At 39.1% G+C, this 14,733-nt stretch overlaps 1 protein-coding gene and 1 long non-coding RNA gene across 5 annotated transcripts in view; one reads left to right on the forward strand and one right to left on the reverse strand.

Moving 5' to 3' along the window:
- LOC132683667 (uncharacterized) overlaps positions 1 to 7,131 on the reverse strand; it is a 70,144-nt gene extending 63,013 nt beyond the window's left edge. The window contains exons 1-2 of one of the 4 annotated variants that reach the window (XR_013557919.2): positions 7,017 to 7,131; positions 5,473 to 5,573 (exon numbers count right to left, since the gene is read on the reverse strand). This is a non-coding gene — a long non-coding RNA (uncharacterized LOC132683667). The other 3 variants (XR_013557917.2, XR_013557918.2, XR_013557920.2) reach the window with 3 other exon arrangements.
- Positions 7,119 to 14,516, forward strand: NDUFB4 (NADH:ubiquinone oxidoreductase subunit B4). The gene is made up of 3 exons (XM_060639870.3): positions 7,119 to 7,298; positions 11,957 to 12,103; positions 14,395 to 14,516. The coding sequence occupies exons 1-3, from the start codon at positions 7,119 to 7,121 to the stop codon at positions 14,455 to 14,457; spliced, it is 390 nt and encodes a 129-aa protein (XP_060495853.2). The 3' UTR covers positions 14,458 to 14,516.
- Positions 14,517 to 14,733: the final 217 nt, after the last annotated feature.

Raw genomic sequence — 14,733 nt, forward strand, 5'->3', positions numbered from 1 at the left:
TATTAATGGCAAAATGAGGATCATAATTATAAAAACAGTGGAGACTGAAAAAATCATGAGATTAGAAACTCTATAACAATTAAGTTTAAAACAAAATATTTAAGGGGCACCTGGGTGGCTCAGTCAGTGAAGCATCTGATTCTTGATTTCAGCTCAGGTCATGAACTCACGGTTCAGTTCGTGGGATAGAGCCCTCTGTGCTGACAATGTGGAGCCTGGTTGGGATTCTTTCTCTCGCCCTCTCTCTGCCCCTCCCTGGCTCACACATGCCCTCTCTCTCTCCCCTCTCAAAATAAAAAAAAAAAAAATTAAAAGCAATAAACAGACATTTGAGAAAATTTAAATTACCAAACTTCATTCCAAAGGAGATAGAAAACCTGAAAAAAACCCATCATTAAAGAAATTGAGTTGATAGCCAAAAGTCTCTCCTGAAAATAAAAAGGGAAGACCCAGGCAGTTGACAGTTTTAAAAAGATAATTTACAAAGTCTTCAAGGAATACAGTTCCTGTCTTAAACAAACCATTTTGGAGAATTAAAAAAAAAAAAAAAAAAAGGAAATCTATTAATCTATCCACTTCTTTTCATGTAAATAAATTACCAAAACTGGACAAGGACAAAATAGGAAAAAGAAAACTATACAGCCAATTCATCAATGAACATAAATGGTAAGATCCTAAATAAAATGCTAATAAATTTAATTCAGTTTAATTATTTAATCACTACATTAAAAAACATATCATGGCCATGAAATAGTTAATTTCAGAATGCAAAATATTCCACATCAGAACAACCTACTGGCTAACAGACACATGAAAAGATACTTAACATCACTCATCATCAGGAAAATACAAATCAAAACCATGACAAGACCACCTCACACCTGTCAGAATGGCTAAAATTAACACAGGAAACAACAGATGTTGGCAAGGATGCGGAGAAAGGGGAACCCTCTTACACTGTTAGTGGGAATGCAAATTGATGCACCCACTCTGGAAAACTGGAGGTTCCTCAAAAAGTTAAAAATGGAACTACCCTAAGATCCAGCAACTGCACTGTTAGGTATTTATCCAAAGGATAAAAAAATGCTGATTTGAAGGGGCACATGCACCCTGATGTTTACAGCAACACTATCAACAATAGCCAAATTGTGAAAAGAGCCCAAATGTTCATCGACTGATGAGTGGATATATTACTCAGCAATCAAAAAGAATGAAATCTTGCCCTTTGCAATGATGTGGATGGAGTTAGAGTATACTATGCTAAACAAAATATGTCAGTCAGAGAAAGACAAATACCATATGATTTCACTCATATGTGGAATTTAAGAAACAAAACAGATGAGGAGTGCCTGAGTAGCTCAGATGGTTAAGCATCTGACTCTTGATTTTGGCTCAGGTCATGACCTCATGGTTCATGAGACTGAGTCTCTTATCCGGCTCTGTGCTGACAGTGTGGAGCTTGCTTGGGATTCTCTCTCTCCCTCTCTCTTTGCCCCTCCACCACTCATTCATGCTTTCTCTCTCTCAAAATAAATAAATAAACTTTTTTTAAAGTTTATTTAAACTTAGGGGAAGGGGAAAAAAAGAGAGGAAAGCAAGCCATAAAGACTCTTAACTATAGAGAACAAACTGAGGGTTGATGGAGGGGAGGTGGGTGGGGCGTGGGCTAAATGGGTGATGGGTATTAAGGAGGGCACTGGTGATGAGCACTGGGTGTTATATGTCAGTGATGAATCACTAAATCCTACACATGAAACCAATTTTGCTATATATGTTAACTAACTAGAATTTAAATAAAAACTTGAAATAAAAAAACCTACTAAATTTCTCTGTGTTTTTAACAGATTAACAGACAAACCATATGACTATATAACAAAAATGTAGAAATATATTTGACCAATTATCACTCATTCATGATTAAAAAACGTTTGGGAAAGAATATAACAGAATTTTCTCAACCTGATAAAGGGCTTCTACCAAACCCTACAGCAAACATTTAATGGTGAACAGATTTCCTATTAAAGCTGGGAACAATATAGGAGACTCTCAGTTTCTGCTATCATAAAACATGGTACTGTAGGTCCTAGCTAATGCAATGAGAGAGAGAGAGAGAGAGAGAGAGAGAGAGAGAGAAAACCAAGTATGAGACTTGTAAGAGAAAAGGCAAGACTGCTTTTCTCAAGGTATGGCCAACTACATAGAACAATCCAAAGGAAGGAATAGAAAAGCCAACAGAAGTAATAAAGAGTTCACCAAGGATACTGGTTCCAAAATCAGTATACAAAAATCAATAATATTACAATACACCAGCAACAGTCATTTAGAAAATGTAATAGGAAAAGAAACAATTAACAATAACAATGAAATCTATAATGTAGCAGAATTAATCTACTAGAGGAGGCAACAATTCCTCACGGAGAAAGTTACAAAACATGATTGAAGGGAATAAAGGACCTGACTAATAGATTACAGATGAGAAGATGCAATATGAGAAGAATGTCTATTCTCCTCAAATTAAGGTATACATTTAGTGCAGTTCCAATCAAAATCCCAATGGATTTTTTTTTCACGGAATTTAACATCTTAATACTAAATTCATCTGGAAAAGAAGAGGAACAAAAGTAGCTAACACAATTTCGAACTATAATAAAATGGAGAGATTTGCCTCCTGAAATACCAAGACTTACTATAAAGCTATAGTAGAAACAAGTAGAAAGCAATGTATGTTTGTAATGGACAGGCTGTGTAGTCTTAAAGTGTCTGCTGGATATACCACCACTTCTGAAGCAAGTAGTTCTATGTGGGTCTTCTCTAAACAAGATAAACTACTGTGACTTAAGTGCATCTGTTGAGTAAAACCAGTAGTGTAATCTTATTCATGACTGACTTCGACAGTGCCCAAATCAACAGAGCTGCAGATAAGTTGGATACAGTGAGAGCCAACCTCCCATGTGGTACTTTGAGGCAATCTAGATTGAATAGTGTCAAACTGATTCAATAATATCCTCTTTTGGAGGAAGAGTAGATGCTAGTTAAACAAAGAGAAAGTGGTTTACTTGAGCTAAGATGGGACACTGAAGCTCTAAAGTATTATTCTTATTCTCTCTTTGAACTGTTGTTCATTTCAATTTTGGAAGATAAATTCCTAGGGTGGCTACATAACCAAATGAGATGACTTTCCCTTCTACCCCATATTCTTAGGTCTCTTTGCAATTAAATTAATTCACATAGCACTTTGTATCTCTTCCTTGCAGCCTTAACAAGACGGATAAGCAGGAAGATCATGATTTGATGCGATGTGAAGCTTATATAATTTTGGAGGGGGGTGCTTTTTAAAGGAAAAATGCCAATGATAACTAGGAGAATTTCCCACAGATTAGCTTCTGGTTCTGTATATTTCAAACCTTATTTCTCCTCCTCTACCCCTATATTTCCAGGGCCAGAATTCACAGGACAAGTTCATATCACAACACAAACTTTGATCCTGCACCTCCCGGGCACACTGGATGTTAATGATATCCCTGGAAGCCATTCCTATGCCTGGATGCCTAGCAATAATTAAACTCCACTTGAAATTGATGTGAATCAAATAAATATGTCCCACTAAATTCAAATTTTCATTTGTCAGATCCCCCAAATGCCTCAGATCACTGCGATACCACCCACCAGGAGGGAAAATGTAATAGAAGAGGTCAGGAGAGACACAGCAGTCTTAGGCAACTGAGATTTAAATATCTTCGTCTAATTTTACAGAAACAGAATGGCCATGTGAACACATTTCTAGGGCCCTTCCCAGGGTTCTGGAGAAGATCATGTAAGGAGGGGACCCTGTACTAGTTTGACAGTACATCACTTGCTGATATTCAACGTCAGGACAAGATTTTTGAAAACAATAATAAAGGAAAATGCTCACTAAATGTCAGCTGCTGACAATCACTGATTACTAAATCTCCGGGCATTGGGTTTATTCCTGACTCAAAGTTGGGAATTTATTCACAAATTTACCTATGATCCTAGCCAATTAAGAGAAGGAATGCTCTTCATATTGCTGCAACTGGAACTTATCTGCTTCTTACAGTTTCTGTATTCACTTGTCCATCTTCTGTTCCCTGAAATCCTGTCCCAGTCTTATACTTGACTATCCCTGCATATTTGTATTTCTCTCCTTCTCCACTTTACCACTCCACTCCCCCTCTTCCAGCCAAATACAGTTTCACATACTTAGTCCTTGTAATCCATGTCCCAATAAATTCTGATAAATTCTATTAGGAAAAGAAAAAGTCTTCAAAATATGAAATATTCATTGGTGAAGTGGTTACTTGTGAAATTGTTCCCCACTTGCATTGTTCCATCTGCTAACCCTAGTGCCTACATCCACTCCTATCAAAGTCTTAGCCATCCATTTGGAAATATCCAATCCTCAAAAATAATAGAAATCCACTGCAAATCTTGCAAAAGATGTGGACTTTCACAAAATTCATAAAAGCGATGTTTGCAGCAGCCTGCAAAGTCACTAATAAAGGAGGATCTCAGAGCGTTGTACTAGATAACAAAGGGGAAAAAGAGAAAATCAGTAAGAATAATGATGACATCAGTGCTTCAAAAGGAAGTAATTTAGTTTCAAAGGATTAAGAGAGGACCTTAGGAAAACTGGATAAAGGCCTCCAACATTTCTACAAATATGAGCCTCTGCAAAAATCAAATGCAAAGTGAAGGATAATGAGCTATATAAAAATAACTGTGGGGGTGCCTGGGTGGCTCAGTCGGGTTAAGCATCCGACTTTGGCCTAAGTCAGGATCTCACGGCTCTTGTGAGTTTGAGCCCCACATTGGGCTCTGTGCTGACGACTCAGAGCCTGGAGCCTGCTTTATATTCTGTGTTTTCTCTCTCTCTGCCCCTCCTCTGTCCATGCTCTGTCTCTGTCTCTCTCAAAAATAAACATTAAAAAAATTTTTTTTAAAATAATAAAATAAAAATAACTGTGCCCACAAATTAACACTTGATTTATCAGAATTAGCACACAGTTGTAATTGTGACCTTAAATGTTAAATATAAGATATATTCATTTTCATAATTTTTTGATTGCATTATTTCAAGATAAAGGCTCAATCAAGTCTTTTTCTTTCACTATAGAATCTAGGTCTTCACGTTAAATAGATTCACTTTGGGAGGACCTTTCCTGGAAAAAGAAGAGGGAAAGGAAGACCTCTTGTACTCATCTCTGTTTTCCAAACACAAAATGGTATAAGAATCCCCTCAAGAAACTATACAAAGTACAGACACATGGGTTCCCCTGCCAGATCAGTTCCAAATCTTCAAGAGCAGAAGAGAACTTAGCACTCCATCTTTTTGACAATCATCTAAAGGGATCCTTTTGATAACCAAGCAAATGTAGAAACAAACACCTTAACTAATCCAAAGGGAAATGATGAAGTTTATTCTGTCTTTCTCTCTCTTTCCCTCTCTCTTACCTTTATGAAGTCTTTTTAAAATGTTGTCATCTGTAGTCTTTGTACTCCTTTCTTCTTTCTTTTATCCTTTTGCATGCCTTTTTCCCATATCAGTGTCTAATCTATAAACAAAATTTTGAAACACCTTTGAAAAAAAAAAACTCAGAACTCCTTTTATTCTCATTCCTTTAAAATTGAGTGTAAGTGATTTGTTTCAAATTTCTTTTTTCTACATTCCCTCAGCCTGCATTCTCATGAGCCCATTTTGCTCTAAATTCATCTGGACATTAAACTGCTTTGCAAATATTATCATATTCTGTCTTCTCTTTCTGTACAGCCTGATTGTCAGCTCCTCAAAGACAACACCATGTCCTTCATTTCTTCTGCATTTCCCCCACTGAGCCTGGAAGATTGACTAAGACTCACTAGTGTGCAGTATGCTTCACGCAGTGGGTGCTTAATAAATGTTTTAAAACAATATTAAAATGTTGAATAAACGTGACAGCAGTGCTGCTCATCACTTCAAATGCCAACACTTTCTAGGTCCCTTCTCTGCCTAGCAACCATTTCCCAACATACCTATATGTCTTCAGACATTTCATCCAAGGTGAAGCTCTCTTTTGATCCAGCTTTCCTTGTCTGAGTTATGGAAATATTGTTTACATGCTTTCCCCTGAGGAGTACCTGACTGGTACCCAAAACCCTGCTGTGCAACTTGAAGTTGCGTTTTCCCCTTGGTGATAGTGGGGGAAAGGGGAAAGACAGTAGGGTTGGAGGTTTCCCTTGGGTTACTTTTTTTTTCTCCCTGAATCATCTTTCACATTAAGACACAATGCCTCTATGCATATTTTCGTATCTTGAAGGTATTTTTCATTCTTAGCACCTGAAGAGTGCTAAGGATTTTAGGTAAGGGGTATTTTAATCAAGATACTGTTTCTTCACGCGCTTTATTCAATATTTCATTTTTTAACGACTTACTAGTCAGGCAGGCAACATTTCTAACATCATTCTCCTATTCAACATTGTTTCGTGGCTAAGAAAAACACACCTTTACTTACGTTGTACAGATCTAATGTGGTAACGTACAGAAAAGCTTATTCTCTTTTTTGGCAGAGGACATTGTGCTTTGCAAAGCACTTTGGCACCTCTCCATTATCTTATGTAATCCTCACAAAAGGTTTGTTAGGTAAACGGCATAGGGGTCATTACACAGGATGAGCAGGAGGAAAACTCAGACGTTAAGTGACTTGTTCAAAGTCACACACCTTGGAGGGACCCACAGTGAAACAGGACTCTACTAGAGCCAGTCCCGTTCTGCCGTGCCGTTCACCCGTTCCCCGTGTCTGCCAGTCTCACACAGTTCAACTTCTCATAAAAAGCTCTGCTTTGAGAAAGGCTGCTAGGAAACAGCAGGCAACGAGCAACAGATTGTGGGTAGGCAGAAGGAGGAAGCGGGGGTGGGCGAAAAGAGCACACTGTGCATGCGCAGATCGCTATTACGGCCCCAGGACCGCGAGGAAGGTTGCGGAAAGAAGCTGAGTTCTTTGTCTCGCTCTCTCACCTACCTTCAGCTGACGCGCAAGCGCACTTCCGCAGGATGAAGGTCAGAATAAAGTGGGGGAGGGCCTCGGAGTCGCGCAGGCGCGCTTCTGTGCCGGACTGCCAAGATGTCGTTCCCCAAGTACCAGCCTTCGCGCCTGGCCACTCTACCCTCCACCCTCGACCCAGCCGAATACGACGTATCTCCAGAAGCCCGGAAGGCGCAAGCCGAGCGGTTGGCCATAAGATCCCGACTTAAACGGGAGTACCTGCTTCAGTACAACGACCCCAGCCGCCGAGGGCTCATCGTGAGTCGGGGGCCGGCCGGGCGGGAATCAATGGCCATAGAGTCCGGGCTGTCCCCTCCGACCGGGCAGCCCAGACCGGCCGAGGGAGACCCCGCAGCGGGGCGGCCACCGTTCCAATCCGTATCTTAGACATTGGCCCTTTTCCAGGCTCAGAGAGCAGGCCAACCCACTAGCCCTTTGACCTTGGGCGGAGAGCTTGGTGGTCTACAGGACGGTTCTCAGTTCACACCGGGCTGGGTTTGAATCCTGGCTTGCTCACTAAAGTGACACAACTCTGCTGCTTAGCCTCGGTTTTCCTGTCTGGAAAATGGGATTAATACAGCACTTCTTACTTTATGAGGCTGTGACGAGGATTAAATGAGACCAGGCACATCACCAGCCAACACAGTGACCGGGCTGTAATGAATGTAATGAGTGCTCAGAAAATGTGTTGTGTGTGTTATTTATTTTTTTTTAAAGCAGTTTTCCACCATTCAGTTCACAATTCATATCAATACTGCTCTCTCCTGATGGGAATATAGTGATTTTTCAGTTTATATCTTTTAAAGACCCCAAAACTGCAGCTGTTGAAGCTGTGGTCTTTGGATTCATATGCCAAGGCAGCACAAGTTGGCAAACTATATGACCCTAGGCAATTTGCCTACTCTCTCCAAACGTTAATTTTCTGATCTTATGTGGGAATGGTAGTATACTCTTTATAAAGCCATTGTGCGGTTAAATGAAATAGTTTGTATAACATTCCAGGCACTTAATATATAACCAGTAGACTGATAGCTATTATTTAATGAGTGCGCTTTTTGATAATTTTCTGTCCAAGAGCTGTTTAAATATGATGTCAAATATACTAAAAACAAAACAAAAAAACCCCAAAACAAAAAAAACACCACTTTTCCCAATAGTTGCATTGGTGTTCTGTAGGACTTTTTGGAAGTTATGAGAATTGAAGGAAATTTAAATTGTGCAGGCACTATCTAAACCCTTTCTGAATATTCAAATGTCACAAGTATTCAGAATTAGGCCCTGTTATTAACCCAATTTTACAGATTGGAAGACAACATGGGAAGGACAAGTAGGTCATAGAGTGATACTCCCTTAGCAAGTGATAGAGCAGAATTTAAACCTTGATCTTTGTAACCCAAAACATCTGCTTAACCAGTTGGCTGTACCAATTCTAGTTAGAACTGGAGAAGAAGGTGTTTACTTGAGAAGGTGTGGAGAGAGACATGTGTTATTTACATACACAGGTGGGTTTGATGTGCCAGATAGCTGAAGTTTAAACCCCAGATTGTCTTCTTTCCAGTTCTGTGCCCTAGGACAGTTTCAATTTTGTCATATAAAAGAGACAGTAATACCTGCCTCATTGGTTGTTCTGTTAATTAAATAAATGAGTGCCTGGCACTTAATCATTTAGTGATCAATACATGGAAATTCCTTGCCTAATCTTTAAGAATGATTGATTCAATGAACAAATAATTGCTGTAATAGGCTAGGCCCTGTGTTAGATGCTGAGGTGACAGTGTAGATTCCTGTCCTCATAGAGCTTTCTTTCCAGTGGGGCAGACAAGTAATAAATAGATTTAAAAACTAAATAATTTAGGGGCACCTGGGTAGCTCAGTCAGTTAAGTGTCCGACTTTTGACCTGGGTTCACGTCATGATCTCATGGTTTGTGAGTTCTAGCTTCGCATCAGGTTCTGCGCTGACAGCGTGGAGCCTGCTTGGGATTCTGTCTCTCCCTCCGACTGCCCCTCTCCTGCTTGCTCTTTGTCTCTCTCTCTCCCAAAATAAATACATAAACTTAAAAAAGTAAATCATTTAGCATGTTAGTGATAAGTGATAAGGAAAATAAAGCAAGGAAGGGAATTCAGAATGTGTGTATATAGTAGGGAGGGACAGAAGCTGAAATGTTAGATATCCCTAGGGAAGGCCTTCCGTGGAAGGTGACATGAAGGAAGTGAGGTGAGGGAGATAGCCACACAGCTCTCAGGGAAAGTAGCATTTTAGGTAGAGGGGACAGGTGTTGAGGTCCTTAGACAGGAGTGTGCCTGGTTAGTTTCAAAAATACTGAAGAGACCATTGTGACTAAAGTGGAGAAAGGTGGAAGCAAAGTAGGAAGAGATGAGGACAGAAAGGTACTTGGAACTAGGTCACACCAAGAAGCACTTTTACTGAGTGAGTAATCTGCCCTTATACTTTAACTTCTCTCTGGTTGCTTACTTAAAAATACATTATGGAGGACAAGAGCAAGGAGTCTAGTTAGGAGGCTTTTGAGGTAATCTATCAGGGGTTTTTTTTGGCAGTGTAGGTGGTAAGAAGTGGTGAATTATGAGTATGTATTGAAAGTAAAGCCAACCAGATTTGCTAGCAGATTGGATGTGAGGTGTAAGAGAGAGAAGGGTGAAGAATGGCTCCAAGGTTTTTGACCTAAGTTATCAGAACAATGAAGTTGCTTTTTACCAAGGTAGAGAAGAATGTGAGAGGAGCAGGGATGGAGATGGAGTGGAACATTGGGAAATCAGTTTGGGATACATCACATTTGACATGCCTGTTAGACAACATGACTGTTGAGCAAGTAGTTGGATATTATGTCTGGAGTTCGGGGTAGAGGTCTGGGGAAGTAAAATTTTGGGAGTCATCGGCCTATAGATGGATATTTAAAACCATGTGACAGGAGGAGCTCATCAAGGGAATGAATGTAGATGGAAAAGACGAGCAAAGGGGCGCTTGGGTGGCTCAGTCAGTGAAGTGTCCAACTCTTCACTTCAGCTCAGGTCATGATCTCACGGCTCAGGTCATGATCTCATGGCTCAGGTCATGATCCCACAGTTCGTAAGTTTGGCCCCCGAATGGGGCTCTGCACTGACAGTCTGGAGCCTGCTTGGGATTTTGTCTCTCCCTCTCTCTCTGCCCCTCCCCTGCTTGCTCTCTATCTCTCCCAAAATAAAAATAAACAAACAAAAAGACCAGTAAGGTCTAAGGTCCAGTATTAAGCATTTAGAGAAATAAGGACATAGAGAGCAAAAGAGACCAAGAGGGAATGGCCACAGGGTTTGGAGGAAAACCAGGCAGGTGTGTGTCCTGAAAGCCAAAAGAAATGATGTGAAGGATTGTTCACCATGTCAGATGCTGCTGATAGTTCTTTGGAGATAGAGTGGTGTCAAAGAAGGAAAACTATCTCCCATGGAATGTGTTTTGGAACTTCTCTTAACAGTACCAGGCTCAATAAACTATGGTCATGGGGCTGTTGATGTTTTTATGAAATAAAATATCTGTTTCTGGAAGACTGATCTGACAGGTAAATATGTAGAGACGCCACTGGCAAATTGAGAATTCTGTCATGGGAGAATTATTCAAATACATTAATAGTAGAAGGGATAGATACAAGAATAGATGTATTTATCCTTTCAGGTATTGACCTCAAACATCCCCTTAAACCTGTGTATATCTTGTGTCTTCACCTTTACTGTTTCTGCAGACACTTTGGTTTAAAAATGTATCTGTGGAAGATCCAGTTTAACTTTTAATTCTACCAATCATGACTTCCTTGGCATTGCATAGGACCTTGAATGTTCTCCTTTAGTATTAAAGTTTTAAAACTGATTTAATTTGCTTATTTTTAATCTGCCTATCAGTTAATTGGAGCAAATAATTTTTATAAAATCATTTGGGGATTTAGCTAATTAAGTTTAATTATGTGTTTGGGGCAGATTTGCTATCTTATATAGTTGTTCTAGTATAAATATATTAAAATGGATAATTACTTTTTTTAAACCAAGACAGTCTGATTATTTTTTTTAACAACCTTGTCCTCACTACAAATTATTTTAATAGTGTTAAATGTAATAGTTTTGCTTGTAAAATATCTGCCAAGTCAGCTTAAAGAAATTAAAGTTCAGAGTTAGCCTACCTCAGTCTTCACCTTCCTGCAATTTGTATGTAGCCTGGAAAGACAGGGCGGGGTGGGGGGTAGCATTAGAAAGGGTCCTGGAAACAAAGTACAAAGCATGACAGAGCATATGAAATCAGTCCTCATCGGGAATGCTGTGGTTCAGTTGGTCACACTTTAAGAACGACAATGAAGCTAAAAAAAAAAAATCCAGAAAAGAAAAAAAAAAAAAGATCAAAGAGAAAAAGTGGCTTCTCTGACAGCTTAAAAAGATTAGGTTTCTTGGGGCAGCTGGGTGACACAATTGGTTAAGCATCTGACTTCGGCTCAGGTCATGATCTCACCATTTGTGAGTTCGATCCCTGTGTCAGGCTCTGTGCTGGCAGCTTGGAACCTGGAGCCTGCTTTGATTCTGTGTCTCCCTTCTCTTTGTCCCTTCCCGGCTCAAGCTCTTTCTCTCTCTCTCTCTCAAAAATAAATTAAAAAAAATAAAAGATTATATTTCTTAAATCTCAAATAAATAGAAAGCTGAAGGGTGATATAAGAATATTTTAAATTCTGAAGGATTTGAACAAGATCATCAGAGAGTTAATACAACAAATACTAGAAATGAAAGGTCTTCCCCAAAGCTATTTAGGAATATTCAGGGCTTACCCTTAGCTGTGGTGGAGCACAAAAGGCATCTCCCGTCCTCCCCCACAAAAGTTTTGATGAGATTGTTTCATTGTGGTCCTGCTTAAGTTCCTGTAACTTTTTGTTTTCATGAATTTCAGGAAGATCCTGCCTTGATTCGTTGGACCTATGCAAGATCAGCAAATATCTATCCCAATTTCAGACCCACTCCCAAGACCTCACTCTTAGGAGCTCTATTTGGAATTGGGCCCCTCTTCTTCTGGTATTATGTTTTCAAAACTGACAGAGTAAGTATTGGGGCCTGATATTTACTTTCTGTGTGATTAGTTCCCCGGGCTGGCTGCAGCTCTTTCTCTTGTCCATTGCCACCAGCCTTCCTCCTATCTTAACCCCTCTACTCTTTTATCTTTATTCCTTTCCAGCAAGAGTTAAAAGAGAAAGTTTTCGATTACATGTTTGGTTTTATTGCTTTATCATTTCAACTCTTACTGAAATATACTTTACTAAAATTCATGATAGTCTCTGAGACTTTCAAATTAATTTAATGGCTGCTCTAGAATATCAAGTAATAAGTTGGTCAGTTTAAATTTCTAAGACTTGAACTTAGAGCTCATGAAAGAGTTTTCCTGGTGTGTTTTAGATGATGTAAGGAAATTGTGCTGTGAATATTAAGTGAGAGAATACAGAAATAACTTTAAAAAGTTAATATAGAAGTTAAACTTTGCTATTTTGAATTACCTTTAGAAATTATCTTTGTGAATTTTTATATTTTTCTTAGTTCATCTGTTTTTAAAAGAGATGTTTATTTGGTTAAATATTAGCAGAATACATAAGTCATTTAGTGTGTTCCCTATTTGTATGAATTCTAGTTATGTTGGTCACATTTTGTGAATTAATGTTAAAACCTCCTAATACCCTAACAAGAGGAAAGCAAAAGCAACCGTGGTGGGAATCTGCCATCAGAGGCCATATGATCGCAGAGAAAGCCAAGCTTATCTTTGACAGCTAGTACTAGACCCCCGGGAGGCCTCATGTTGCCATATAGACTGGAACCCCCTCATCTAGCTCTGCCTTAAACTGGCCAGTCCACTCTCCTGTTAGACCTTATATATATATTTTTGATTGATAAATTAACTGCTTCACAGAAAGGTAGGCCACATTTACCCAGAAGGTGTTTGCATTTTGCTTTTGACATATGATTTTTAGTGGGGTAATAAAATGATTCCAACATGTGCACAGGATGTTTTTCTTTTCTTTTTTTTTTTATGTTTATTTATTTTTGAGAGAGAGAGTGTGAATGTAAGTGGGAGAGGATCTGAAGCAGGCTCTGTGCTGAGAGCAGAGAGCCCGATGTGGGGCTCAAACTCACAAACTGTGAGATCATGACCTGAGCCAAAGTCAGATACTTAACCAACTGAGCCACGGAGGCGCCCCATCTATTTTTTTTTTTAATTTTTTTTAACGTTTATTTATTTTTGAGACAGAGAGAGACAGAGCATGAACAGGGGAGGGGCAGACAGAGAGGGAGACACAGAATCAGAAGCAGGCTCCAGGCTCTGAGCCATCAGCCCAGAGCCCGACTCGGGGCTCAAACTCACGGACCGTTAGATCGTGACCTGAGCTGAAGTCGGACGCTTAACCGACTGAGCCACCCAGGCGCCCCTCTATTTTTTTTTTTTTTTATGTTTATTTTTACTTTATTGAGAGAGAGGGAGAGAGAATCCCAAGCATGCTCAGCGCTGTCAGTACAGAGCCTGACGTAGGGCTTGGTCTCACAAACTGCAAGATCATGACCTGAGCCAAAACCAAAAGTCAAATGCTTAACCAACTGAGCCACCCAAGTGCCCTACATAAGATGTTTTTCAATAGGAATGTTTTTTCATTGTCCCTTTATTTCTTCAGACTGCTACTTCTTCCCTTATACAATGTGGGATGGGAATTAGCTTTGGAGTATTTAAGTCTTATTTCAGAGTTGTACTGTGGGTTCTGCCAGAATACTTTGTTTTTTTGTTTGTTTTTGTATTTTCTAGTACTTTTTTGTTTATATATTTTGCAAAATGGTCACCAGAGTAAGTCTAGTTAACATCTGTCACCATACATAGTTACAAAAATAATCTTTTTTCTTATAATGAGGACTTAAGAATAATTCTCTTAGCAACTTTCAAATATTCAATATAGTATTATTGACTGTAGTCACCATGCTTTACATTATATTCCCATGACTTATTTAGTTTGTGATTGGAAGTTTGTACCTTTTGATCCCCTTCACCCATTTTGCCCACTGCCCACCTCCTGCCTCTGTCACCTACCTGTGTGTTCTGTGTATCTATATGCTTGTACTTATGAAATTGCAAGATATCATTCTTTTTTTTTTATTATGGCTGAATAGTATTCCATTGTATACATATACCATGTCTTTATTCATCCATTGATGGACACTGAGGTTGTTTCTGTATCTTGGCTGTTGTAAATAGTGTTGCAATGAACAGGGGTCAGAATGTGTTGTTTCTAATGCAGTTTTTTTTGTTTGTTTTTTGTTTTATTTGTTTGTTTGTTTGTTTGTTTTCTATCTCTGCAGGATAGGAAAGAAAAACTGATCCAGGAAGGAAAATTGGATCGAACATTTAGCATTTCATATTAAGTCTGGCGATGATGACTCTATGTATTATTGTTTAAATAAATCTCCTATTAATCATTAAATAGTTTCTCTTTCTTCCTGTTACCTTAATTCAACAAATATTTGCTGTACATTGTATTATCCCTACTTTGTAAGAGTTCACAGTTTAATGAAGAAACAAATTCACGTTGATGCATTCAGTCATTCAGCAAATGAGTGTCTACTATGAGCCAGGCATTGTGCTCTGGTCCCAGAAGACAACAGTCAATAAGACAAGTTTAGGCCCTGTGCATAAGGAGT

Source organism: Panthera onca, chromosome C2, assembly GCF_046562875.1.
Source record: "Panthera onca isolate mPanOnc1 chromosome C2, mPanOnc1 haplotype 2, whole genome shotgun sequence".
NCBI lineage: Eukaryota > Metazoa > Chordata > Mammalia > Carnivora > Felidae > Panthera > Panthera onca.

Coding starts and splice junctions, on each gene's coding strand:
- NDUFB4 (XM_060639870.3), top strand. CDS start 7,119: ATGTCGTTCCCCAAGTACCAGCCTTCGCGCCTGGCCACTCTACCCTCC. Junction 7,299..11,956: donor CCAGCCGCCGAGGGCTCATC/GTGAGTCGGGGG, acceptor CATGAATTTCAG/GAAGATCCTGCCTTGATTCG. Junction 12,104..14,394: donor ATGTTTTCAAAACTGACAGA/GTAAGTATTGGG, acceptor CTATCTCTGCAG/GATAGGAAAGAAAAACTGAT.